At 48.3% G+C, this 26,798-nt stretch overlaps 1 protein-coding gene across 1 annotated transcript in view; it reads right to left on the reverse strand.

The window, feature by feature from the left end:
* The window catches only part of DYNC1H1 (dynein cytoplasmic 1 heavy chain 1), a 92,678-nt gene that overhangs the window by 20,274 nt on the left and 45,606 nt on the right, over positions 1–26,798 (reverse strand). Inside the window, exons 28-52 of the mRNA XM_033191286.1 lie at positions 26,368–26,468; positions 25,139–25,298; positions 23,395–23,638; positions 23,023–23,206; positions 22,530–22,742; positions 20,756–20,994; positions 20,102–20,258; positions 17,239–17,466; positions 16,497–16,727; positions 16,095–16,235; positions 15,603–15,836; positions 15,308–15,514; positions 15,098–15,219; positions 14,113–14,278; positions 12,659–12,822; positions 10,431–10,560; positions 6,312–6,445; positions 5,729–5,843; positions 5,466–5,627; positions 5,177–5,391; positions 4,869–5,073; positions 3,325–3,498; positions 3,099–3,218; positions 2,739–2,859; positions 100–295 (exon numbers count right to left, since the gene is read on the reverse strand). Of these exons, the coding sequence (XP_033047177.1) occupies positions 100–295; positions 2,739–2,859; positions 3,099–3,218; positions 3,325–3,498; positions 4,869–5,073; positions 5,177–5,391; positions 5,466–5,627; positions 5,729–5,843; positions 6,312–6,445; positions 10,431–10,560; positions 12,659–12,822; positions 14,113–14,278; positions 15,098–15,219; positions 15,308–15,514; positions 15,603–15,836; positions 16,095–16,235; positions 16,497–16,727; positions 17,239–17,466; positions 20,102–20,258; positions 20,756–20,994; positions 22,530–22,742; positions 23,023–23,206; positions 23,395–23,638; positions 25,139–25,298; positions 26,368–26,468 (4,363 nt within the window). The remainder of the gene's footprint in view (positions 1–99; positions 296–2,738; positions 2,860–3,098; positions 3,219–3,324; positions 3,499–4,868; positions 5,074–5,176; positions 5,392–5,465; positions 5,628–5,728; positions 5,844–6,311; positions 6,446–10,430; positions 10,561–12,658; positions 12,823–14,112; positions 14,279–15,097; positions 15,220–15,307; positions 15,515–15,602; positions 15,837–16,094; positions 16,236–16,496; positions 16,728–17,238; positions 17,467–20,101; positions 20,259–20,755; positions 20,995–22,529; positions 22,743–23,022; positions 23,207–23,394; positions 23,639–25,138; positions 25,299–26,367; positions 26,469–26,798) is intronic.

Below are 26,798 nucleotides of genomic sequence, written 5' to 3' on the forward strand. Positions count from 1 at the left end.
ACAGCCGAAAGTTCTGGGATTGGAGGTGTGAGGCACTGTGCCTGGCCTGAACAACTGATTTCAATTTCTGGCAATACCTTGGCACTTCCACTTTCTCACCTGATCTCCTCTGCAGAGAAGTTGACAATGGTGGGGATAAAGTTCTCCCGCATGATGATGGAGCGGATCTGCTTCCAGTCCGTGGTGCTTTCCCCCAGCAGCAGGCAGATGGACTCCAGCGCCAGCTTCACCGCAGCAGGAGGGTTGGCCATGGACCTCACCTCCACCAGGTGCTGCTTCTTGATCGACTTCACAGCTGAGTGGCAGCAGGAGTGGATGAGGGTCGATGGGTGGGAGAAGACAGAGCAAAGCATGGTGAGAATGAACCAAAGAGCCAGGAGCTCCAACTCCAATGAGAAAAAGGACAGCTAGCTGCTCAGAAGAGCTAAGAAATGAGAGACTTTTCTGTATTAAACCCTCTGAAATAGGGTTAAGTAGCTGATCTCTTAAATGATTACGAAGATCTTACAAAATGCAAGCATTCCTTAAAAAGCAGGATATTACCTTTAAAATGTCTCAGAAGTCCTAATTCCTTTATCTCCATAAAGATTAAGAATATATTAATTTACTATTTATTTGAGACAGAGTCTAGCTCTGTTGCCTAGGCTGGAGTGCAGTGGCACGATCTCAGCTCACTGTAACCTCTGCCTCGCAGGTTCCAGCGATTCTCCTGCCTTAGCCTCCTAAGAAGATGGGATTACAGGCCCCTGCCACCAAGCCTGGCTAATTTTTTGTATCTTTTTTTTTTTTTTTGAGACAGAGTTTTCGCTCTTGTTGCCCAGGCTGGAGGGCAATAGCGCGATCTCGGCTCAACGCAACCTCTGCCTCCCGGGTTCAAGCAATTCTTCTGCCTCAGCCTCCCAAGTAGCTGGGATTACAGGTATATACCACCACGCCCGGCTAATTTTGTATTTTTAGTAGAGGTGGGGTTTCTCCATGTTGGTCAGGCTGGTCTTGAACTCCGAAACCTCAGGTGATCTGCCCGCCTCGGCCTCCCAAAGTGCTGGGATTACAGGCGTGAGTGACTGAGCCCTGACAAGAATATTTTTAAGTGTAACTGTGCATTTATTTCATACAATTTCAACAGACATTTTAAATTTGCTACAATTTAGAGGGATGAGTAAAGATGTGGAGTTAACAGTTCTAAAACAATGGCTGCCAGGCACAGTGGCTCACACATGTAATCTTAGTACTTCTGGAGGCTGAGGAAGGTAGATCGCTTGAGCCCAGGAGTTTGAAACCAGCCTGGGTGATATGGCAAAACCCTGACTGCACAAAAAATACAAAAATTAGCTGGATGTGGTGGTGCGCCCCTATAATCCCAGCTACTCAGGAGGCTCAGGTGGGAGGATCGTCTGACATAGGGAAGGCTGAGGCTACAGTGAGCCACGGTTGCACCACTACACTCCAGCCTGGGGGACAGAGTGAGACCCTGTCTCGAACAAAGCAAAACAAAAACAATGGCCCATGACTGCTATACACTGAAAAAGTTTTCCAGGCTGAAATTTTTGTAGATCAGTTTTAAGTAATTATTTAGAAGGTGAGAACTACACTAAATTATCATCCAAATCCAACTCTGAATGAAAATCTATAGCTTGGGTGGTGCCTTTGAATTCATCTTGTTGTATAAGGTAAAAACTACAGATAATTGGGTTATTTGAAACTGGTTAAATACTAGTGGGCAAGAAGAGAGCACTCTTTTTTTTTTTCTTTTGTTTTCGTTTATTCATTTATTTTAAAATAGAGACGGGGGTCTTGCTATGTTGCCCAGGCTGGTCACAAACTCCTAAGTTCAAACGATCCTCCTGCCTTGGCCTCTCAAAGTGCTGGGATTAATGTGAGCCACCTCGCCTGGCTAACAGCAGTCTTAATCATTGCACAAACTGCAAACTAAAATAGTGTGGCAGGTTACTGCCCTATTTCTTTTTTTTTTTTTGAGACGGAGTCTCGCTCTGTTGCCCAGGCTGGAATGCAGTGTCTCGGCTCACTGCAAGCTCTGCCTCCCGGGTTCACGCCATTCTCCTGCCTCAGTCTCCTGAGTAGCTGGGACTACAGGCGCCCGCCACCATGCCCGGCTAATTTTTTGTATTTTTAGTAGAGATGGGGTTTAACTGTGTTAGCCAGGATGGTCTCGATCTCCTGACCTCGTGATCCGCCCGCCTCGGCCTCCCAAAGTGCTGGGATTACAGGCGTGAGCCACTGCGCCGGGCCTGCCCTATTTCTATAGCATCTTATAGGCATGTAAGGAATGGAAAAAGAGAAGTAAGTGACTGCTATCAATACTTAAATTAGCAACTGGGTCATAGCCAGAGCACTCAGAAATAATTACAAGACAGTCACACTGAATATTTTGTATTTCTTGGTGAAATTCAACTCAGGGATAAATAGCATATTTATGTAATTATCAACAGATCTCTAAAAATGTATTATTGACATAAAGCTTATATTGTGAAGTTTCTTCTGTGAGAGGGGTTTCGCTATGGTAAAGACAATCTAGCTTTATAGGAACTTTAAGAGATGAAGACAGTCTCAAGCATTCAGAACAAGCTTCAGACGGTTACTAATGATATTTTTGGAAACATACATAACCAGAACCTTTGAGGGAAGCATGTGTGCGATGTTCAGTGACCTGAACTCCACAGTAATGTTGAGGGAGAGCACCCTTCCTAGACGTCAAAGCTCTGACAGTCTTTACATACCATTCTGGGCCTCAATGACAGCAGGTTCCACCTTATCAAGATCTTCTTTGACACTCATCTGTTTGTCCGCAATTACCTCCTGCTGCTTATGCAGCTGTTCCTGGATTTCTTGGCTCATAACCTAGAAAGGAAGGATGGCTTAGGTAGGGGTTAAGCATTGGTTAATTTGCTGAGTAAATTCTAAACAATATTCTTCACTCTGCCAGCACACACACACACACTCTCTCTCTCTCTCTCTCTCTCTCTCTCTCTCTCTCACACACTCTCTAACCCTAACACCCATTTTGAACTCCAGTTCCTCCTCTCTCATCGGAGACTGAAAATGCCCAATCCTTCAGGCAGAATTCCCTGACACCATACCTTCTTCTTTTCAGCCTCCTGCTGGTCTTTCACCATCTTTTTCAGCTTGTCATTGGCTGCTGCATTCTTCACCTCCAGCTCCTGGCTCTTTATCCTCAAGTCACGACGCAGTTCTTCCACCTAAAGAGCAAAGCCCACACTCTGAGACGAGAAACGTGCAGAAATCACATGGAAAGGGGTCCTCACTGCAGCTCACTCCCGTGAGGAATTTGTGCCTGTGGCGCACCTGGTCAACTGTCTCCTTGATCTTCCTGAGCCCCACGTTCAAGTGCATCTGCTGCTCCTCCAGCTCGCTCCGCTTCTCGTGGAACAGGTTGGCGTAGTGATTGATGAAGTCCAGGTAGTGGCGAGGGGTGATGGCCATAGTTCTGCCACCTCGCTTTGCTAGCCGAGCATTCGCCTTTCAGAAAACAGTTACATCTTCTCACTCTTCAGGAAACTCTGTGACTTAACCTCAGAAAACAAGTTTGGCCTTGGCAGACGGGTGTGACATGATAGAAGGAGCCCAGGCCTCGGGGGTCAGAACACTCGAGTCGGGACTCAGCTTAGCCACTTAGAGCTTTCGAGATGCCCCCTACACTTCCAAACTTCTCAAACCCTTTCACTTCTTTAAACTGAGGATGGTTGATTATGCCAACTTCAGAGGTGTACTTTATGTGAAAGGCATCACAAATGTCAGTTACTACAGAAAGGTTAGCTAGCCTGCTTCCACCTTTTATTAGTAAGAAATGACACAAGCAAGAAACACGGGCAAGGCAGGCCTGACGTGAGAAGCTGCTCTGGTCCCTTGACTTCTGGAGCACAGCAAGATGATCAGACTACCAGGGGAAGCTGGGGCTGGAAGACACTCCAAGGGCAATGGAGACGGCCTGCAGGGACTGGGCAGCAGGACACCTACAAACTCAGAATGGATGTCACAAAGCTCTTCCAGGAAAGAGGAGTAGACTGAACGCTTCTATTACAGAGAATCTATAGCAAGAACTAGCAAGATACGGCTAGCAGGCCAAGTCCTGCATTTTTCGGTAATGAGGTTTTACTGGCCACAGTCACACCCATTCATTTATATGTGGTCTTTGGAGGCTGTTGCCCTACAATGGCAGCACTGAGTAGCTGTGCTGGAGACTACTCCACCTGCAAAGGCTAAAACATTTACGATCTGGCGTGCTGATTCCTGGTCTACAGGAGAGAGTAAGGGCCTGAACATACGGCAGCACTGGGAGAAAAAGGCCAAGGAGATCACTTTACTAGAGGCAGAGTCAGTGGGGGCACTAAAGTGTTAGATGGCTCCAGAATTTGCAGCCCAGTGACAAGAATGAGATGTTGTTAAAGAGGTAAAAGGTAAGAAACAACTATTTCCTTTACAAATAACAGTACAACATCAAATATGAAGTGCCCTAAGGTCTATTTATGGTTTTTTTTGAGTCTGGGTCTCGTTCTGTTGCCCAGGCTGGATTGCAGTGGCATGATCTCAGCTCAATGTAACCTCCTCCCACCTCAGCCTCCTGAGTAGCTGGGACTACAGGTGCCCACCACCAGGCCCGGCTAGTTTTATTTTTATTTTTTGTAGACATGAGGTCTCGCCATATTGCCCAGGCTGGTCTTGAACTCCTGGGTTTAAGCGATCCTCCTGCCTTGGCCTCCCAAAGTGCTGGGATTACAGGCGTGAGTCACTGCACCCGGCCTTAAGGTCTATTTTTATAGCAATTTAGTTTTATGTTAGCATGATGGTTAGTTTTGTATTTTATGTGTTGATCTGAAAATTGAACCCACCTGGTGAAGAGTCTGATGAACAAACACACAGCTGTTCACAATGGCTTCCCGATGGGATGGTGGCTGCGGCAGTTTATCATACACAACTGGCATGTAATCAGGAACGATGTAATTTGGCTTCTCCAGGTCCATCTTACTTGTGAATTCTTTGCCAACCTGATACAGTGCTTCGGTGGACCAGTCTCCAAACCAATTCAACACACACCTGAGAAAGAGGCCCACGTTTCAAAACAGCTATGAAGGGCAGGCTTTGCCCCTTGGAAGGACACCGACTTTCCTGACCCAGAGCCAAGTAAAGGTCCGCATACCTGTTGAAAAGTGCTGGCGATGTGGCCGCCCGGTCCTTGAGTCCTTCTGAGGACGGGTTCATGGTGAACACCACGTGGAGGTTACGGATAACCTGGCTGGTGAACCACTTGTAGAGCTCCTCGTGCGAGTCCAGCATCAGGCCTTCCTTCTGTGCCCCCTCTTTGCACTGTGTCATCAAGGTGGCATACTCATCTCCTTCAAAGAGACCAGGCACCTGGGAAACAGCACAGGGCTCACTTACTGGTCCCCCGGTAACACGTAACGCAACGCAACACGTCACCTAATTACCTCTCCATTGGCCAGAAGGGTATTCATTCGTTCCAGGAATCCAGAATCTAATACATTAGATTCATCCATTATAAATGCTATCTTTTCATTTTTACAGCCAGAGCGTCTCAATACTGTCCGCAGATCTTCATCAAAGTCTTCTCCTGTGTACTTCCTATGGACCTACAGAAGCAGAGGCAAGTTAGGTCCATTCCTACTCACTGAGCTCTGCACATACATCAAGAATCTGTTGCTGGGATTAAGAGGCCACCGACCAGACGCACCTTAATCTGGTACACACTCAAACCGTTCATCCAGGCGACAAAACGAGACAGGGTAGTTTTTCCTGCTCCACTAACACCAATCAGAAGCAAGTGGCCTTGAGGTTGACGGAATATTCTGAAACATTATGAGAACAGATCAATGTTAAGGCTTACAATGATTCCTCATTCCCCTTTTGACTCGTATCTAGTGTCTACAGTATTTCGGACATGTTTTAACTTGAACTTGTATATTAAACGTTTGCTGAGCAATTGTTATTTATGAGTCCAGGAGGAATGCAAAGACCGGTAAGACACGGTCCTGTCCTCCAGACTGACATGAGAGACTAATGCAATTCTAGCAGAAGGTCAAAGGGCCCTAATCGTAGCAGGTGCGCAGTGCCGCGGGGGGAAGAATGAAATTCTGCTTGGGATAAACTAAGGAAGGTTAAGCTGGACTTAGAAAGAAGAGAAGGTGGAAGCTGCTTGGCAGAGAAGGCTGAGGTGGAGGTGGTAGGACAGCATCAGGCCTGGCGTGACTCGGCACCCACACTTACTCAACAGTAGCTTAGGCGAGAGGTGAGCCTGTAACAACAAAAAAGCCCACCTGTCAATCCTCAGCACATGGTCTAGGACTTCATTGAACAGGACCAGCGGAACATCAAGTTCTTCTTCATAAAAGACCTTCAGCCTAGCTTTGACATAATCTCTTAACTCTTCTTGGTCTACTGGGATGTAATCCTATAGAAAAAAAGGTAATACCCAAATTACTTAGAAAAAATGTTAGTTGTTAGACCAAAGTCAACTGTATTTCCACATACCGTGAAGAAACTGTTGAAAAATGCAACCAAAAAAGGTATCATTTACAACATAGCAAAAAAAAATAAATTCACTAGGAATGGATCTAAAAACATGAAAAGCTTTTACAGAGAAAAAACTGAACTTCACCAAAAGGCAACGAAGATGAGCTCAATACATGAAGAGACACGCCCTGATCACAGAGGGAAAAACGCTCTACTATAAAAACGTCAGTTTCATCAAACTCATCCATAGGTTCAACGTAATCCCGATGGAAACCTCACTAGTGGGAGGTGCTTCCTGTCTTGGTGCAACCCGACAAGCCAATTCTGCATTTCATTTGGAACAGGACAGATCCCTCCAAAAAAGAACCAGGTGTGAGGGCCTGCCCAATTTTTTTTTTGAGAGTAGCCTCGCTCTGTCACCAGGCTGGAGTGCAGTGGCGCGATCTCTGCTCACTGCAACCTCCACCTCCAGGGTTCAAGCAATTCTCCTGCCTCAGCCTCTCAAGTAGTTGGGACTACAGGTGTGCGCCACCACACCCAGGTAATTTTTGTATTTTTAGTAGAGACGGGGTTTCACCATGTTGGCCAGGATGGTCTTGATCTCTTGACCTTGTGATCTGCCTGCCTTGGCCTCCCAAAGTGCTGGGATTATAGGCATGAGCCACCACACTTGGTCTGGGCCTGCCCTATTAAACAGACTTATGACCATAATCAGGACCATGTGGTTTTAGCACAGACAGCAACCAAGAGATACCTATGCACACAGGGAGACTATGATGACAGACTGATACTGCGGAGTAAATTATTATTTAATAAACTTTGCTAGGATAATGGGCATACACAAGGAAAGAACTGAAAATGGAGCCACTGCTCACTCCATACACAAACTCAATTAGAGATGTGATTAAGGGTTTCAAAGATCCATCTTTTTTTTTTTTTTCCTTGAGACACGGTCACACTCTGTCACTCAGGCTAGAGTGCAGTGGCCTGATCTTGGCTCACTGCAACCTCCACCTGGGTTCAAGTGATTCTCCTGCCTCTTAAGTGGCTGGGAGGACTCTACAGGCACATGCCAACAACATGCCTGGCAAATTTTTTTTTTTTTGAGTCGGAGTCTCCCTGTGTCGCCAAGGCTAGAGTACAATGGTGCAATCTCGGCTCACTGCAACCTCTGCCTCCTGAGTTCAAGTGATTCTCCTGCCTCAGCCTCCTGAGTAGCCGAGATTACAGGCACGTGCCACCACGTCAGGCTAATTTTTGTATTTTTAGTAGAGATGGGTTTCACCACGTTGGTAAGGCTGGTCTCGAACTCCTGACCTCGTGATCCACCCGCCTTGGCGAGATGGGGCTTCACCATGTTGGGCAGGCTGGTCTCGAACTCCTGACCTCAGGCGATCTGCCCACCTTGGCCTCCCAAAGTGCTGGGATGACAGGTGTGAGCCACTGTGCCCAGCCTGCAAGATACACTTTAAGAACGTTTGTTCCTCAAAAGATCTTAGAAAGAGTAAAAAAACGGCTGGGCGCAGTGGCTCACGCCTATAATCCCAGCACTTTGGGAGGCCGAGATGGGCGGATCATGAGGTCAGGAGATCGAGACCATCCTGGCTAACACGGTGAAATCCCGTCTCTACTAAAAATACAAAAACATTAGCTGGGCATAGTGGCGGGTGCCTGTAGTTGCAGCTACTGGGGAGGCTGAGGCAGGAGAATGACATGAACCTGGGAGGTGGATGGAGCTTGCAGTCAGCCGAGATCATGCCACTGCACCCCAGCCTGGGTGACTGAGGAAGACTGTCTCCAAAAAAAGGAATAAAAAAAGATAAGCCACAGGGAGATGTTTCCTATATATGAAAAAGAATGGGTAACTAGAGTCTTAAAATACATAGAAAATTCTACCAACATTGAACACACCCACCTTACTACTCCCGGCTCCTATCAGGCCCTCTGCCTCGTATGCCCTCCCTGACGTGGTGAACCCTTCTAGAGAAAGCGGAACTTCACTGAAAGCCATTGAAGAAGACCTAAACACATGAAGACCCAATGCAAGGGTCACTCTACCAGAAATCTCTTCCCAGCCTGAGTCATCTCCTTCTGTCCACTCTTTCCTCCACTGGAGTGGGAGCTCCCTAAGGAAGCTCTTACTTATGTCTATCACCTGGGGCTACTGAAGGAAATGCAAGTCAAGACTGTAACTCAGTAAACGTCCTCATCCTTTTCAGAGAAAAAGGACAACTCACAGCTATTCTGGCGAGGTAAACTCCATCTAGTATTTTAGCACATGAAACATTTTCACACAAGGTATTCACAATTGTCCGATTTTCAGTGTGAGGAATGTGAAAAGAAATTTGTGAAGCAAAGATTTCTTTCACCGTAAACCTGCTGAAGCAACACCTTCTACCGGCTGGCAACCCAATGGCTTGGCCCTCACACAGAAGTCAGAACCCCAGGAGCAGCCAGCCAGCCATACTCCGGGGAGTTCCTGCCCTAAAGCATCCGTGACTGCAAACCCGCAGCCCATCACTGATGTAACGGCAGCCTCATTTGTCGTGCACTTCAGGACAAAGAGATTTTTCTTGTTTTTTAAGTGTTTTTTTGAGGTAAGGTCTCACTTTGTCACCCAAGCTGGACTCTTTTTTTTTTTTTGAGACGGAGTCTTGCTCAGGCACCCAGGCTGGAGTGCAGTGGCGCGATCTCAGCTCACTGCAAGCTCCGCCTCCTGGGTTCACGCCATTCTCCTGCCTCAGTCTCCCAAGTAGCTGGGACTACAGGTGCCCGCCGCTACGCCCGGCTCATTTTTTGCATTTTTAGTAGAGACGGGGTTTCACCGTGTTAGCCAGGATGGTCTCGATCTCCTGACCTCGTGATCCACCCGCTTTAGCCTCCCAAAGTGCTGGGATTACAGTCGTGAGCCACTGCGCCCGGCCAGCTGGACTCTTTTTAAGTTTTATTCTTTTTTATTTTTAAGACAGAATCTCGCTCTGTTGCCCAGGCTGGAGTGCAGTGGCATGACCTCGGCTCACTGCAATCTCTGCCTCCCGGGTTCAAGCAATTCTCAGACTCCCGAGTAGCTGGGATTACAGGCATGTGCCACCATGCCTGGCTAATTTTTGTCTTTTAGTAGAGATGGAGTTTCAGCATGTTGTCCAGGCTGGTCTCGAACTCCTGACCTCCAGTGATCTGCCCGCCTTGGCCTCCCAAAGTGCTGAGATTATAGGCGTGAGCCATTGCACCTCACTGTACTTTTTTTTTTTTTGGTACAGAGTTTCACTCTTGTTGCCCAGGCTGGAGTGCAATGGCGCAATCTCGGCTCACCTCAACCTCTGCCTCCCGGGTTTAAGAGATGCTCCTGCCTCAAGCCTCCCAAATAGCCGAGATTATAGGCATGCACCACAGTACCCAGCTAATTTTGTATTTTTAGTAGAGACGGGGTTTCTCCACGTAGGTCAGGCTGTTCTCGAACTCTCCACCTCAGGTGATCCACCGCCTCGGCCTCCCAAAGTGTTGGGATTACAGGCGTGACCCACTGCGCCCAGCCAATGTTTTGTTTTTTAAAGTATTTTTAAAAACAGGGCTTTGCTGTTTTACCCAAGCTGCAGTATGGTGGTGTGATCACAGCTCACTGTGACTTCCCGGGCTCAAGCCTCCCAAGATGCTGGAACCATAGGCGTGAGTTACCTTGCCTGGCTAAATTTTCAAATTTTTTTGTAGAGATGGGGTCTTACTATGTTGCCCAGGCTGGGCTCAAACTCCTGGGATCAAGTGATCCTCCTGCCTCAGCCTCCCAAAGTGCTGGGATTACAGATGTGAGACACCATACCTGGCCCAAAGGTATTTCTGAGTAGAAGATAATTGGTTAGAATTAGTTAGAGTTAGAAAGGGACGGCAGAACAAGAAGGATGTCTAAAACACTGCGAGTCTGCTACCTTTGACAGCCAGTTGCTGTACAAGATGGGCCGGCTCATGGCCTTCTCTCTGTCGATGTTAGGGAAGTGCTTCAGAGCAACCGTGTCGATGTTCTCGTCAGTCCAGCGCCTCTCCTCATCCTCCACGAGTCTGTGGGGAGAGCAGCATGTGCATTTGGGTAACTACAGGCCACGGTGAAGAAGCACCATGTTTGTGGGTGCTGTGGGCTCTTCCAAAGGATGCAGTCTTTATCACACATCTTCCTTTACTATGCATGGACAAACCTAAGAAGCTGAACTCGTGACAGCTTAGGCAACCTGAAATTTTATTTACTTTATTTATTTACTTTACTTACTTACTTACTTATAGAGTCTCACTCTGTTGCCCAGGCTGAAGTGCAGTGGCGTGATCTTGGCTCAATGCAACCTCTGCCTCCCAGGTTCAAGCGATTCTCCTGCCTCAGCCTCCTGAGTAGCTGGGATTACAGGTGTGTGCCACACCATGCCCAGCTAATTTTTATATTTTTAGTAGAGATGGGGTTTCACCATGCTAGTCTCGAGCTGTAATCCCAGCACTCTGGGGGGGCAGAGGCAAGCAGATCACTTTAAGTCAGCTGTCCGAGACTCGTCTGGCCAATGTGGTGAAACCCTGTTTCTACTAAAAATATAAAAATCTGTCTCAAAAGAAAAAAAAAAAAAAAAAAAAGGGAACTGTGATGTGTGTAGTTTTAGAGGTGTAAGACTTACTTACTACAAGGCAAGCAGGTGAGACTGTGATTGCCCGGCTGTGTGATGACCTTTTGAGAAGCTGACTGTAAGATCTCCTATGCAGGCTACCAGGTGAGGGTCTAGTGAAGGCAGGTATATACTTACTTACTGAAGCCAATATGAATTTGTAAGCACAACTGCTGTTGCTACATTTGAATTTAAACAAAATTCTCTGTGGTATTAGAAATCTGTGAAAATTATATTGTGGGAGACAGGGTCTTGCTCTGTCACTCAGGCTGGAATGCAGTGGCACAATCATGGCTCACTGTAGCTGCAGCTTCCCAGGCTCAATTGACCTTCCTGTCTCAGCCTCCCGAGTAGCTGGGACTACAGGTACATGCCACAACACCTGGCTAATTTTTTATTTTTATTTTTAGAGATGGGGGTTTCACTATATTGGTCAGGCTGGCCTTGAACTCCTGGGCTCAATGATCCTCCTGCCTTGGCCTCCCAAAGTGCTGGGATTATAGAAGTGAACCACTATGCCCAGCCCATTTTTTTTCATTGAAAAGGGGAGAGTGAAGGTAGTTGACACAGCAACAACAACCAAAGACCGTTTAAACAGCAGCAGAACTCCAGTAAGCAATAAAAACAGGGCTGCCACGGCCAACACGCTCTGTACTCTGCCTTGCCTGCTCATCTCTTACAGTGGCTCTCAGTCATGTGCCCACTATTACCCAAGAACCCCAAGCAGCCGGGTTTGAAAGCCAGTGATTACAACTAGGCAGTATTCTGAGACTTCTTGTACGGCAATGATAAGAAAATCTGCAGGATGACACCTGGTCCAGAAGCACAGCTGCCCAACACTTAAGCATTTCTTAGTCTGGAGGGCACCATCTGCCAAGTCATCTTACTGCGATTCAAACCACAAAACCTACACAGTTGATGCTGATCAGTCATCCGTTAGCGATTTTTTCCCTTAAGTACTGGTCACTTAACTAGAAAAACTCAAAATTTACAAAACAAGAATTGATCCAAGTGGGCAACAGGTAAAAGAGAAAACCAGTGCCCCAGAACTCCAGCTGAAAAGCCTCTGATGAGAACACAGGCTGAGAGTCAGGAAGAGGGATGGTGGTTACGGCGCATGTACTCTGGGCAGTTGTTGGGAGGCCTTTTAACTCAGCAGTGAACCCGTGCTCTGGGAAGGTTATCACAGGCAGCTGCTACCTTGTGTGGTCCCACCTGACAGTTTAAAAGATTTATTAAAGTGCCCTGTTTTTTGACTTCTATGGTGTATCTTTAAAAAAAAGTACCCTGTTCACGGCCACAAGGTTTATGAAAGTGACTTGCGTAAGCAGACAGTGGTGGCAGCTGGTGCATTCAGTGCACTGTGACTTTGTTACCCTGGGGCGACTGTGACCAGTGTCCACACGGGAGGCTGCCCTGGCTGACTCTGCTCCTTCCACCACTGGCACCACCTGGCTCTAACTTAAGCAGGCCACCCCTGCAAAGACCCCAGCTGGATCCTCGGCTTCCCTTACCTATCTTGGAAGAGACGCAGAGCTTCGTGTGCCCAAATCCGAATGAGACCTTCAACAGGCAGGGTCTCCAGAGGTCTCAGCGCTTCGAAGATGCCTCTCACCCACCTAGTCATTTCACGGGGTGAATAGATATAGTGAGGTTGTGTATCCTGGGTGAATCTCTCCTATGGGAATGAGAACAATGGAAGTTACATGTAAATATCTTAAGACACAGAGAAGTGGTCAAAAAGTAAAATGCGGCAAAACATGTTTACATGAAAGAACCTAGACCCTGAAATATTTAAGAAGATAGCTGGACATGGTGGCAGGTGCCTGCAGTCCCAGCTACTAGGGAGGCTGAGGCAGGAGAATCGCTTGAACCCAGGAGGCAGAGCTTGCAGTGAGCCGAGACTGTGTCACTGCACTCCAGTGTGGGCAACAGAGCGCAACTCCGTCTCCAAATGAGTAAACAATGTTGGAACAACTGGATAACCGTCCAGAACAAAGTTAGATTCAAGCTGCTCACTTTATGATGAAATACATTCTATTTAATGATTTAAATATTTAAACAATGAAACTACAAAAAATCCTTCTGAAAATGCTTAAAATTAAAAGCAAATTAAATACTGGGAAAAAGCATCTGCCACCTATGACAAGCAAGCTGTCCCAAAGCATGAAGAGCGAGGGAGACATAGCAGGGCAGTCGGTGGCTCCCACTCATCCCCGCAGCCAGCGCTCCATGGGAGGCTCAACAGAGAAATGCAAATAGCAACGACGAGAGTCATTTCTCACCAAATGGGCAACGACATTTTTGTTAATGACTCTTTTTTAAATGTTGCAGAACACAGGGAAGCGGGTGCTGCTGGTGGGAGTGTAGCTGGTCCCACCATCTTGAGAGCAATCTGGCAGATACGCAGCCTTTATATACATTTAGAAACTGCATAGCCTCTATTCTCATCATATACACATACATACACACGTATAGGATAATGATTAAACATGGAAATGTCAGCAGTCTTAGTACCTGCATAGAAAAGTGACTTTGATGACAGACCTTGGAGAAAGTCTCTCGGCTCGATAACATCTCTGAGTAAAGTCCAATCTTTTTCAACAGAGTTCTCATTTTTTTTTTGAGATAGGGTCTCATACTCTATCACCCAGGCTGGTGCAGTGGCACAATCACGGCTCACTGTAAGCTCTGCCTCCAGGTTCAAGCAACTCTCCCACCTCAGCCTCCTGGGCAGCTGAGACTACAAGCATGCACCACTACGCCCACCTATTTTTCGTATTTTTTGTAGAGACAGGGTTTTGTCATGTTGTCCAGACTAGTCTCAAACTCCTGGGCTCAAAGGATCCACCCACTTCAGCCTCCCAAAATGCTGGGATTACAGGTGTCAACCACCACACCTGGCCAATAGAGTGCCTTCTTTATGAGAGGAAAACAATTTCTGGAAGAGCAAAGAAACGCTGCGTACCTGAGACATGGTGTAGAACTCCACCATGGCAGCAGTGAGCGGCTCCGCGTACGTCCGCAGGGATGGAATGAGCCTCAGCATGGCGCGGTTGAAAGTGCCGTAGATCTGTGTGAGGGAGGCGGGGCCCGGGTAATCCACATACACGACAGGCACGTGACGCAGGAACCTGTGCACAGACAGCCCAGCTCAGCACCCCTCCCTGACAGCAGCTCCAGGGAAGGGGCAGTGTGCCAGTGGAGTCACCCTGTCCAGGGCCCTGTCTGGAGGTCGCTTCCTAACCCAGCTATGCAGACTTGACATCAGCGCTAGCTGAGATCACACACACGCTGCTCAGGCTTGGGGTCTGACACATAACAGTCAATGGAAAACACTTGAAAAAGAAACCAACAAAGATGAGAAAATAACCGAGGCTTATTTCAGCCTCATCTTGGCTCTACAGATGAGTCTGGAGCAGTTCATCACTACCAAGAGATCAATGCTTTCATTTTATTTAATTTTTTGAGATGGAGTCTCGCTCTGTCGCCCAGGCTGGACTGCAGTGGCGCGATCTCGGCTCACTGCAAGCTCTGCCTCCCGGGTCCATGCCATTCTCCTGCCTCAGCTTCCCGAGTAGGTGGGACTACAGGCGCCCACCACCACACCCGGCTAATTTTTTGTATTTTTAGTAGAGACAGGGTTTCACCATGTTAGCCAGGATGGTCTCGATTTCCTGACCTCGTGATCCACCCACCTCCGCCTCCCAAAGTGCTGGGATTACACCAGGTGAGCCACCACACCTGGCCAATGCTTTTATTTTTAACATGTTTTCCTGGCATTACAGCACAGAGAAGTAACCCAAGAGGAGCCCACGATAAGCAGTATTGTTATCTTTATTCTCAAAACCAGGTTTTTGTGGCGCTGTGTTTATAGCAATCCTGGAGCTGTGTGTACAGCAATCCTGGAGCTGTGTGTGTGTGAAGCAGAGCAGTCTACCAAGGTGTTTTACCTGTGTGAGAGGGGCTTTCTTCCAGGGTCTGTGGGGGGATTACAAGCCCCAACAAACTGGATTCTCTCCAGCTTCACCCACGTTTGATCTGAGGTACGGTAAAAGCCTCCGTGCTCCACCATCTGAAGGAACGGACAGGTACTACATTAGGAGCAAAACGTGAACAAGAAACATTGTGGGGCAGGAAGGGCCTTGCGGATAGAAACAAACCTGTCTGATGAAGGATATGACCCTTTGGGTCCCATATTTATCCATATCTGGCAAGTTGATTTCATCACAGAACAACACCAGCCACTTTCCAAGTTGCACAGGAGCCAAAACCACCCCGTTAGGCGTGCGCCTGTACTCGCAGTAGTGGTCAAAAGTCTTCAGAAGCAGCTCTGGTGTAGTAGCACTGGAGAAGTTGAGACCCACCACCTTTGGAGGGAAGACACAAAACCACACTAGAAGACCAACCCCACGCTCAACACCAAAAGGTCTGCTGTCCACCTCCTGGCCTCTTTACCTCCATGTCAGGCAAGGCCCGGAGGGCGCTGAAGAGTGTCATGGTCTTGCCAGACCCGGGAGGGCCACACAAGACCAGGGGCTTGTGCTCGGCCAGCCAAGTGTACAAGAGGGCTTCGTGGCGGACTGTGTCCAGTGTCGGCACGACGACGTCAGGGGCTGCCACCTTGTGAGTCTCCACTTCAATCTGAGGCACCTTGGCCTGCCACGGAGACCACTCTCCGCTGATGGACACCTACACACAGAGATGGAAGCGTGAGTCAGGCTGGAACCAAGGTGCCTCCTCACGAGGTTTGCTCACCTGAACACAAACTTGAGCTTTCAGAAAAAGGAAGGAATTGGTCAGGTTAACGTGCATTCTTTGCTAACACATGAAACGAAAAGGATAAAGTCCTTCTATGAAATGGAATACAATGAAAAGATGAACTCAAGGTCCATGGTCAGGTTGTTCCAGGATGAGTTAAATCAACACGGGCTGTAACTGCATGCTCACCTCATAATCAATAATGGGTATGTTGGGCGCAGTGGGCAGAGGCACGGTCGTGATTCTTCTGATGTATTCACCCAGCTCTGCTCTCATTTTTAGCCGGCTGTCTCCAGACAGGGACCAGAGTATGGCATAAACCAGATATCGCTATTAAAAGAGGAATTACACTTTTGATTTTTATAAAATTTCAACAACAAAAGAAAGACACCTACAGCAAAGTTAACAAAAAGACAGTGGTTCCCAGTTTTCTTGCATCACAGACACCCACTGCACCTTTCCTAGCCCCTCAGTGAAGGCTCTGCCCTTGCCTAGGAGAGAGCACATCCACACAGTGCAGCATTTCAGAGGTCCTCAGACCTGTGGTCGGACGCAGTGGTGAGCTCTGTGAAGCCCCTGATGGCCCCTGACCTGAATGTAGCGCTCCAACTGCTCGATCTGCATGGGGAAGTCGGGATGGTTGGCGTTATACTGCGCCACGTTGCGGCAGGCCTGGTGCAGCATGGAGAAGAGCGAGCCCAGGCAGCGCAGGCGCGTTAGGTCCATGATGTGCTCCAGCTGGAAGGCGTGCTCTAGTGCCTTGGTGACCAGGCCATTGGACGTGAAGTACGGTTGCATGATCGTGGCAGCATCTCTTTGGATCTGGAAAGTGGAGTGAGTGATACTTAACTATCTTTCAAAAGGCTTCATGGATTCTCACCTGGTTCCCGGAGAAGGTCATATGACCTAGGGACACTAATTCTGGATGAAGCTTCAGTGACCAGTCCTCACTCCTTCACCCTGGCGGTTCTCAAAACCCTGCTTCCCAGGAACCTTGGTTTTCCCACCGAACATGGCAAAGAGCAGTCTTCCATCAATTTGTAGAGAAAAGTAAGATAATGAAAAGAATTCGTTCAATTTTCCCATACATGACTTTTAACATTTGTAGCTGCTACAGCTGGGCTTCCTTGTTTAAGCTGGCGGAAGACAACATTGATTACACAACACTTGGCTGGGTACAGACTCACGCCTGTAACCCCAGCACTCTGAGAGGCCAAGGCAGGTGGATTGCTGGAGCCCAGGAGTTCAAGACCAGCCTGGGCAACATAGCGAGACCACATCTGCACATCCTAGCACCCTCGCGTCATGATGTGCGGGTCCCACCTGGGCGTACCTGCAGCATGGGGGAAGCGGCCTCCTCCCCCTCATCCTCTTTGCTCTTGCGCCGCCGCTGTGCCTCATCCTCCCCTTCATCCAGCGGGATGCTGCGTAGCCTGGCCAGGAAGTTGTTGAAGATCATGTCGGTGCTCAGCACATCCTCACTGAACCAGACCATGCCGCAGCGTGACACTGTGGCCAAGGTTGCGTATTTCAAGTCCTGTACCTCAAACATTATTCTCACCTTGAAAGAAAACATTTTAAGCAGATTTAATGACATAAGTTTAGAAGAAACCTGGACATTAAGATTCTTTCACCTATATACACACTGAATGGGTGACTTAAAACATAATTGTCCTATACAGAAAGTAGCCGGGCATGGTGGCGTGTGCCTGTAATTGCAGCTACATGAGCGGCTGAGGCAGGAGAATCACTTGAACCTGGGAGGTGGAGGTGGCAGTGAGCCAAGATCATGCCACTGCACTCCAGCCTGGGTGATAGTGAAAACCTGTCTCAAAAAAAGTTTTTTTCTGCACTTACTAACAAAAACAAAAAACACCTACAGCTCACATCACTACAGTATTCACTATTCTCTCTACAGGAAACTGGGCAGGACAAGTGTATGTGGCAGGGAGAAGAGCAGGGCAGACCACCGTGTTTACGGTTTCCCACTGTTCTTGAGGGCACAGAAGCAACAGCCCCTCCAAGGGTGATGCCAGTAGTGACTGCGTCCTGGGTACGCACCGGGCCTGGATCCCTCCAGTCTCACACAGCCTGACCAGGCATGACCAGGCAGGCATGCTGTGTCTCCAGTGTTTTTGTTTTTGGAGACGGAGTTTCGCTCCTGTTGCCCAGGCTTGAATGCAATGGTGTGATCTCGGCTCACTGCAACCTCCGCCTCCCAGGTTCAAGCGATTCTCCTGTCTCAGCCTCCTGAGTAGCTGGGATTACAGGCATGCGCCACCACACCCAGCTAGTTTTTTGTCATTTTAGTAGAGACAGGGTTTCATCATGTTGGTCAGGCTGGTCTCAAACTCTTAACCACAGATGATCCACCTGCCTTGGCCTCCCAAAGTACTGGGATTACAGGCACGAATCACTGTGCCCGGCCTCACCTCCAGTTTAAAGATGGCGCAGGTGACTTGCTGGGGTCCCACGGCTAGTAAGTGGTTGAGATTCAAAGCAGGTGGTCAGACTCCAGAGTCTTAACCCTGGAGCTGTAACGAGGAGATCAACCTCCTCTGACAACAGTTAGACTCTACTAGATCAGCTGCCAGAGTGGAACTTGAGTTGTCGGAGTAAGTGCACACTTTCAGACAGTGCTAAGAATCCATGGCTGGTTCCTGAAGCTGAGATGAATACCAATCCTAAGCCTTGTTGTTAAAGGCTCATAAGCAGATCAGGCCAGAAACCTCGCATCATCCTTGAATTGTTTCCCTCACGCTCACGTCTACTCCATCAGCAAATCCCATGCATGCTTTAAACTCCGACCACAGTCAGCCACCTCTCAGCACCTTTGCTGCTGCCAGCTCACCCCCTGTCCCTGAGGCCTGGAGGACCGAGGCAGCCTTCAACTGGCCTCCTGGCTTTCACCCTGCCCTCTTCATTCTCCAAACGGCAGCCAGACGGATCTTCGTGGACATACATCACGGAACATTGCTCCTGCCAGGCTGCTCCATGGATCCCAACTTGCCCAGTGTACAAACGCACACTCCCACGATGACCTCCAGGGCCCCTGACCTGGCTCGTTTCCTCTCTGGTCTTAGCCCTGACTTGTCCTCCCTAGTCCTCTCTGCTTTAGCTGACTGCCCCTTGCTGTCCTCATGCACACCGGCCCCCTGTCCCAGACCTGCTACTCCTGCTTGTGTGTTCCTTTGCCCAGAATACTTGGGAGCCTTGGGACCGACTCCCTCACTCTCCTAAGTGCCTGCTCAAACCACGTTCACAGGGAAGGCTTCACATTTTAACCTCCAGCCCCCACCAACACCTGACAGCTCACTTTCCATTTCTTTTTTTCTTTGCACCAATCACTATTCATTTTGTTTGTCCATTTTATGCATCACACATGAGCAAGGGCTTTTGTCTTCCTGCTTTTTTTTCTTTTCTGAGACAGGGTCTCGCTCTGTCACCCAGGCTGGAGTGCAGTAGCGCAATCTTGGCTCACTGTAACCTCCACCTCCCAGGTTCAAGCGATTCTCCTGCCTCAGCCTCCCAAGTAGCTGGGACTAGAAGCGCCTGCCACTCTGCCTAGCTAATTTTTTGTATTTTTAGTAGAGACGGAGTTTCATCACGTTAGCCAGGATTGTCTCGATCTCCTGACCTCGTAATTTGCCTGCCTTGGCCTCCCAAAGCGCTGGGATTACAGGCGTGAGCTACCACGCCCGGCCTGTCTTCTTGCTTTCTTACTGCTGTATTTTCAGTATCTACAACAGGGTCTGACTCAGTGCAAATCTACACCGGGCCTGGCTGTGTTTATTGATCAGCAGGTGTTGTCAGGCACCTGCACCACGCACTCATTTCCCAAGGGACAGCCTAGAAAGCCCCATTCCAAATTTCTCATGTTCCCAACTCTTTAGATGTATAATAGCTTAAGAAACCCTAACGACAACCCCACCATACAAGGTTAACTGATAATCACAGAGTGAGCTTATTATTCCATAAATGATAGAAGGCCATTAATAAAACCTATTGTTTCTCACTAGCCATGGACATGGAAAAAAAAATCTAGCAGTTGAGATGCTGTCTTTGAAAATTACTTACACAATGATCGCTACTCCACGGAATCTGGGTCCACGACTCCAGATCTGCACTTAGCTAGCACATGAATTTTAGTTGGCCAAAAGGAATTATTCAGTTATGACATACAAAAGGCTACTTACATTGGGTGGAAGACTGAGGCGCTCTCCATTGGGGAGAGTTAGGAGCTTGTTGTCATCCAGCACTGAGTTCAAGTTCTCAACCCACTCTGGATCCACATCGCCATCGAAGACAATCCACTGGCGCTTCTGCAGCTCGCCTCTCACGCTGTCGATGATCCTGGTCAGGAAGGATTTTAAAACAGCTGCTGACTAAATCAAGACTTTTTTTTTTGAGACGGAGTCTTGCTTTGTTGCCCAGGCTGGAGTGCAGTGGCACAATCTCAGCTCACTGCAAGCTCCGCCTCCCGGGTTCACGCCATTCTCCTGCCTCAGCCTCCCGAGTAGCTGGGACTCCAGGCGCCCGCCACCACGCCCGGCTAATTTTTTTGTATTTTTAGTAGAGACGGGGTTTCACCACGTTAACCAGGATGGTCTCGATCTCCTGACCTCGTGATCCGCCCGCCTCGGCCTCCCAAAGTGCTGGGATTACAGGCTTGAGCCACCGCGCCCGGCCCATCAAGATTTCAACATTAGGCATGTTTACCTATGCTGGTTTGAAGTGACCTTTAATTTGCTCAGACTCTGGCTGAAAATAATGTATACTCTGCTCTTGTGGGAGGAGAGCACATGGGCCCGCCCCCAGGAGAACACAAACACAGACCGAAGGCGACGCACTTTCTCAGCACGTGTGTGAAGAGTCCATCTGTCCATTCCCTGGTGTTGGGGTCCAGGGTTCCGTAGAGGTGGTCTTTGCTGATGGCCTTGGGGTCGATGATATGGGCCACACCTTCCACACCCTCAAGTCTCTCCAACGCCTTCAGCAGGACACGCCAGGCCATGCTCTTCCCACTGCCCGAGGGTCCCACCATCATCAGGCCATGATTGATCTGGGTGATCTGATAGAGCTGGAGAACCTGCAGGGCCCAACAGACCAGCACAGTGACCATCCCAGGGGAGGAATGGGGCCAGCTCCTCGCTCAGCCACCTCTTGTGAAAGTCAGCAAGAAACATGACGTGTGGATTTTTTTTTTTCTGAAACGGAGTCTCTCTGTCGCCCACACTAGAGTGCAGTGGCATGATCTCAGCTCACCGCAAGCTCCACCTCCCAGGTTCCAGTGATTCTCCTGCCTCACTCCCCCGAGTAGCTGGGATTACAAGCACCTATCTACGGATCCTTTTTTTTTTTTTTTTTGAGACAGAGTCTCGCTCTGTCGCCCAGGCTGGAGTGCAGTGGCCGGATCTCAGCTCACTGCAAGCTCCGCCTCCCGGGTTCCCGCCATTCTCCTGCCTCAGCCTCCCGAGTAGCTGGGACTATAGGCGCCCCCCACCATGCCTGGCTAGTTTTTTGTATTTTTTAGTAGAGACAGGGTTTCACCGTGTTAGCCAGGATGGTCTCGATCTCCTGACTTCGTGATCCGCCCATCTCAGCCTCCCACAGTGCTGGGATTATAGGTGTGAGCCACCGCGCCCAGCTATCTATGGATTCTTAAAGGCAAGTACTGAAACTCCTCAACTGGAGCGATGTTACATAGGCCACATCTAAAACAAACATTTCCAAACTGGCGAGTTCTTTAGTAAGTCAGGGAGGCTGGAGCCAGTGGGACAAGACACCAACAAGCAGCCTCAACAAGGACACATCAGATCCCGCCAAGGACAACAAGAGACTGAATGGATGAGCCACATGTTCAATCCCGTACAGCGTCTCTCAGGCTAAACACACACAGCTTGTGTAAACAATAAACTTTTTCTTTTTTTTTTTTTTTAAGAGACGGAGTCTTGCTTTGTTACCCAAACTGGAGTGCAGTGGCCGGATCTCGGCTCACTGCAAGCTCCGCCTTTTGGGTTTACGCCATTCTCCTGCCTCAGCCTCCCGAGTAGCTGGGACTACAGGCGCTCGCCACCTCGCCCGGCTAGTTTTTTGTATTTTTTAGTAGAGACGGGGTTTCACCATGTTAGCCAGGATGGTCTCGATCTCCTGACCTTGTGATCCGCCCATCTCGGCCTCCCAAAGTGCTGGGATTACAGGCTTGAGCCATCGCACCCGGCCTAATAAACTTTTTCTTAAATGAATCACATAGAGTAAGGAAAGAAGCCAATACAGAATGTAAACTACATATTGATCAGCAATTTAGGCTGTTCATCTCTGGCACTAGAAAGTCTTGTAAGCAGAATTTTTACCACTATCAACAACTTTCCAAAATAGTCATGCACTTAACATTTTCAGAAATTGAACTGTATCATGTAAAATTTTCAGGTTAAGTATTGTTTCCTCTTCATTTAAACAACAACAAAAAATTCAAATAGACCTTGGGCAAATCTTCATAGAGCATATTACGCACCTCCACAGCCTCTGTGGACAGTTTCATCAAAGGGCCCACGGTTGTCATTACTGGACACTAAGGCCAGCAGGGTCTGTGAGGGCAGTGGTCAAGGAAACAATCCAAGTTACCTTTTCAACCCACATTCCACCAACTTCTTCTCCATCTCCATATGTCAAATACATCTCCTGACACACTTTCTTCAGCTCTTCTCGAAGGGCAGTCATCTCACCCCTGTGATACTGGACTCCAGGGAACACGTCGGACAGGAGGCTGAAGAGCAGCGGGATGTCCTCTGCCACCAGCTTCGGCACCATCGTCTCACAGACGCTCTGTATCAGAATCTACGGGGAGAGGGCTGGGCTGTGAGCGGTGGAGCATGGCTTAAGTGCCGCCCGCTGCATCCCCCGGAGGTGCGTGATCAGTAACTGTTGGTGAACCAAGGGTGCGACCACCACTCGCCCACATTCGTGCACTCAACTCACTGGGCCAACATTCCAGTGGATTCCAGTCATCCCAAGACATGTGAACCGCAAGAAGAACCCACAAGTCATGGCTTAAATGTTAAAAAGGTACATTTAAATAATGTATAAGGTTTGAATGATCAAAATGTTTGTAACGAACCTCTTGTTCAGGGAGATTTTCAGCAATTTCTCCTTCATCAACTGCTTCCCCTCGTTCCTCTTTCTCCCTCTTTATCTTCTGGATTCTCTCTCTTTTCACATTGCCTGCACTCACCAGCACACTCTTCAAAGCCCGAAGACCAAAGTCATAATGGCTTTGGGAAGAGAGCTGCTCATCGCATAGTCTAGATAAGAAAAAAAAAGGCTTTCTTTAAAAACAGTATACTTTAAACAATAATAGGGTCAAGTGTCAAGAAATCAGAGATGGATATTTTGAAAGACGTACCATCATTACACATAAAAATTGCAAGGTTAAATGGGCACATTTATCACATGCAAGAAATATGATTATGAAGAATTCTAGGCTACTTACTTAAAAAATGGGACGATTTTGTTGGCAAGCACTTCAGCAGTGCGGAAGCCCTGTGAGTACAGCATGACCTGGGCGATTAACTGCCGGTCGGGCTTGGTCATTGCCAGGCTCCGGAACAGCTTCTTCAAGTTGTCAGGAAGGTTAGACCGGCCCGCGTAGCCAGGATTCATGGTGATGAAGATGGCCATGTCCGGGCTCACCTTGACTTGTTTGTTCAGCAGCTCACAAGTAATGGGGGCAGAGGCTGAGAACGAGATGATAGTGTTAAGGCTAGAAATGTTAAAAAACAAACAAACAAAAAAACCCCATTCTAAAGTGTCTCTAAAACAACAGACAAAGCTCTCGTACTCCCAGGGAGCTGGAGTAGAGGCTTCCTAGGGGGCTGCTCTCTGGCTTTCTTCAGGGACCACCAGCCACGCTCTCCCAGCCCGGGTGGACCCATTCCCACGCACCTCATGTGCACGTGTCCCAGGTCAAGCCACCAGAGGCAGAGACCACTATTTTATTTGGGCAACACAACACTGAGTGTCACAGAGAACTCGAGATAGAGATGCAGTCCACAAATGTGCAAAAATAAAAAGGAATAAATGCTGCAACACTGACTGGCTTAGATCATGGGAATTACCTGTTCCTGGCATCAACAAAATAAAAAGAACCCCAAACCTCCAAGCACCTCTGAGCCACTTTGGAACAAAGTGTATTCTCGCCTTAAGAGACCACTGATCACAAAGGCAAGTGTTGTGCTTTCTTCCACACTCCTTTTGTTTTATTTAGGAGGTCTGGGGAATTCTCCATAAGGCAAGTTGTTATTATGCAATAAAAGGAAACATTAAAAACTACAGTGTATACCTAAGACAGAATTTCACACCTACCCAATACCCAAATGTTTGCCTCCTTCAGCATCCCACCCTCCCTGACCCCATATGTTGGGACTTTGTGTTGAACTGGGAAGGGAAGTGGTCCCTGGGGCCTCCCTGACAGCTGCTCCTATCATGATAAAGGGCTTGTTTCTAAAGACAGATGGCAGAACACTGGCCAGACAGGTGGCTGGGGAGGCTGGCTCTCTGACGATGTGGGAAGGAAGAGGGGGCACCGAGGGCCCACACCAGAGGACACACTCATCCCGTGGCAAAGGCCATGGAGGGAACACACCAGCTCTAAGGGAGCACAGGGGCATCTGCCTGGCTGAGGAAGGACTGCTCAGGTTTTCGGTTGTCCTGGGACATAGAAACCTCTATGCTGCTGCCCTAGAATGAGGACTGAAAGCTGTGATGCAGAACAGTCCTGGGTTTTTTTGGGGGGAACAGTGTTGCTCTGTGGCCCAGGATGGAGTGCAGTGGTATGATCTCAGTTCACTACAATCTCTGTTTCCTGGGTTCAAGGGACTCTCCCTGCCTCAGCCTCCCGAGTAGCTGGGATTATAGGTGTACATCACCACGCCAGGCTAATTTTTATATTTTCAGTAGAGATGGGTTTCACCATGTTGGCCAGACTGGTCTTGAACTCCTGACCTCAAGTGATCTGCTTGCCTCGGCCTCCCAAAGTGCTGGGATTACACACGTGAGCCACCACGCCTGGCCTGGGTTTCTTACCTTCCGTCTTTAACCACGGCTCACTATACTGCCTATAATAGTGAGTTCCTGTGAGCTAAATTCTTATTTCTAATCCAAGAGGTAAAAAATCAGCTCACAAGGGAATTTCCCTCTACATTCTCTAAGCAATCTTTGAAGAAGAGGTGTCTTACTCTTGTCGTAGTTGGGGCTGGAATGTTCGCGCAGTGCTTCCTGTATGCACTGCACCTGCTGGGACACAGCCGAGAGCATCCGCTCCTCCAGGCGGTTGAACTCGTCAAAGCAGCCCCAGGCACCCACCTGGCAAAGGCCCACAAAGATCCGGCCCATTGCCTGGAAAGGAGAGGAAGAAAGAAGCTAAAACCACCTGCTGTGCCCTAAATTGTCTCCCCCTCTCCCTTGCCACAAATGAGTATGTTGATGCCTTAACCCTAGTGGGTTTGTCTTTAGCAAAAGAGCACGTAAGGATGTAACGAAGGTTAAATGAGGCCATGAGGGGCGGGGCCGCTTATCCGTGGGACTGGTGCTCCTATAAGAGGAAGAGGAAGCAGAGCACTCTCCATGCTTGGATTCCGAGGAAAGGCCTTGTGGGGACAAAATAGCCATCTGCAAGCCAGGAAGAGGGCCCTCACTGGGAACTGAACCCCACTGGCACCTTGATCTTGGACTCCCCAGCCTCCAGAACTGCGAGGAAATACATTTCTATTGTTAAGCCACACAGCCTGTGCTGCTTGGATACCGTGGCCTGAGCAGACTCCCATACCACCTGCCTCAGTGCTGGCTTCATGGGGCTCAAATCCTGACTCTGACGATCTGTTTGGCCTTGGGCAAGTCACATCTTTTTGAAATGCCTATCTCCCCATCTTTGAAATGGGAATAATACTACCTGCCTCCCATGGTGGTTGTGAAGGATAAATTAGAGTCACACCTCAGGTGAGGGGCCCAGGGCCCACACACAGCAGTTACTTCATGAACAATTGCCATTATCATGACAGATGAAAAGTATATACCTTCTTTCCTTCTGTGCCAATAAAATCTCAATGACAAAGCTACTGTTTTTATTCTATCACTTTTTGTCGATTAAAGATAAAACCTCTTCCATAACATGTGCTTATTCCAAGACACAGGCACTAAAAATGTCTTCAAAAAACTGACATTTTACAAAAATATTACACTAAAGATCTAACTTTGAAAACATGAAACTAAAGTCAACTTCAAAGCATGTATGCTGGACACCTCAAACACTTCAAAATAACACCTCTCGCTACTACAGGACTCAGGAGGCCATATAAACCATGCTGAGCTGCAACGCAAATGGCTTTGACAGAGGTACGAGCTTGATATTCCCCAAATGATCCCCGCAGGGCATTCGATTTAAGGTGGATCCCATAAAGCGTCTCACCTGGAAATCAAAGGTTTCATCACAGTTGAAAACTAAAACAAACCGTCCAAGCTGATGGCCAAGAGCTTTGACAGACTCTGTTTTCCCAGTTCCAGCAGGTCCTGTTTAACGAAAAGCAACAGAATGCTTGAGTCCATTACCTAACTGCAAACATATCTTTAGCTTTAAAATAACTATAAAAAGCAACTCATTTAAAAAATCCAAGTAGTGGTCAGGTGCGGTGGCTCACGCCTGTAACCCCAGCACTTTGGGAGGCCGAGGCGGGCAGACTGCCTGAGGTCAGGAGTTCGAGACCAGTCTGGCTAACATGGTGAAACTCCATCTCTACTAAAAATACAAAAATTAGTCGGGCTTGGTGGTGGACACCCATAGTCCCAGCTACTCGGGAGACTGAGGCAGGAGACAGTTTGAACCCAGGAGGTGGAGGTTGC

Source organism: Trachypithecus francoisi, unplaced genomic scaffold, assembly GCF_009764315.1.
Source record: "Trachypithecus francoisi isolate TF-2019V2 unplaced genomic scaffold, Tfra_2.0 Lachesis_group3, whole genome shotgun sequence".
NCBI lineage: Eukaryota > Metazoa > Chordata > Mammalia > Primates > Cercopithecidae > Trachypithecus > Trachypithecus francoisi.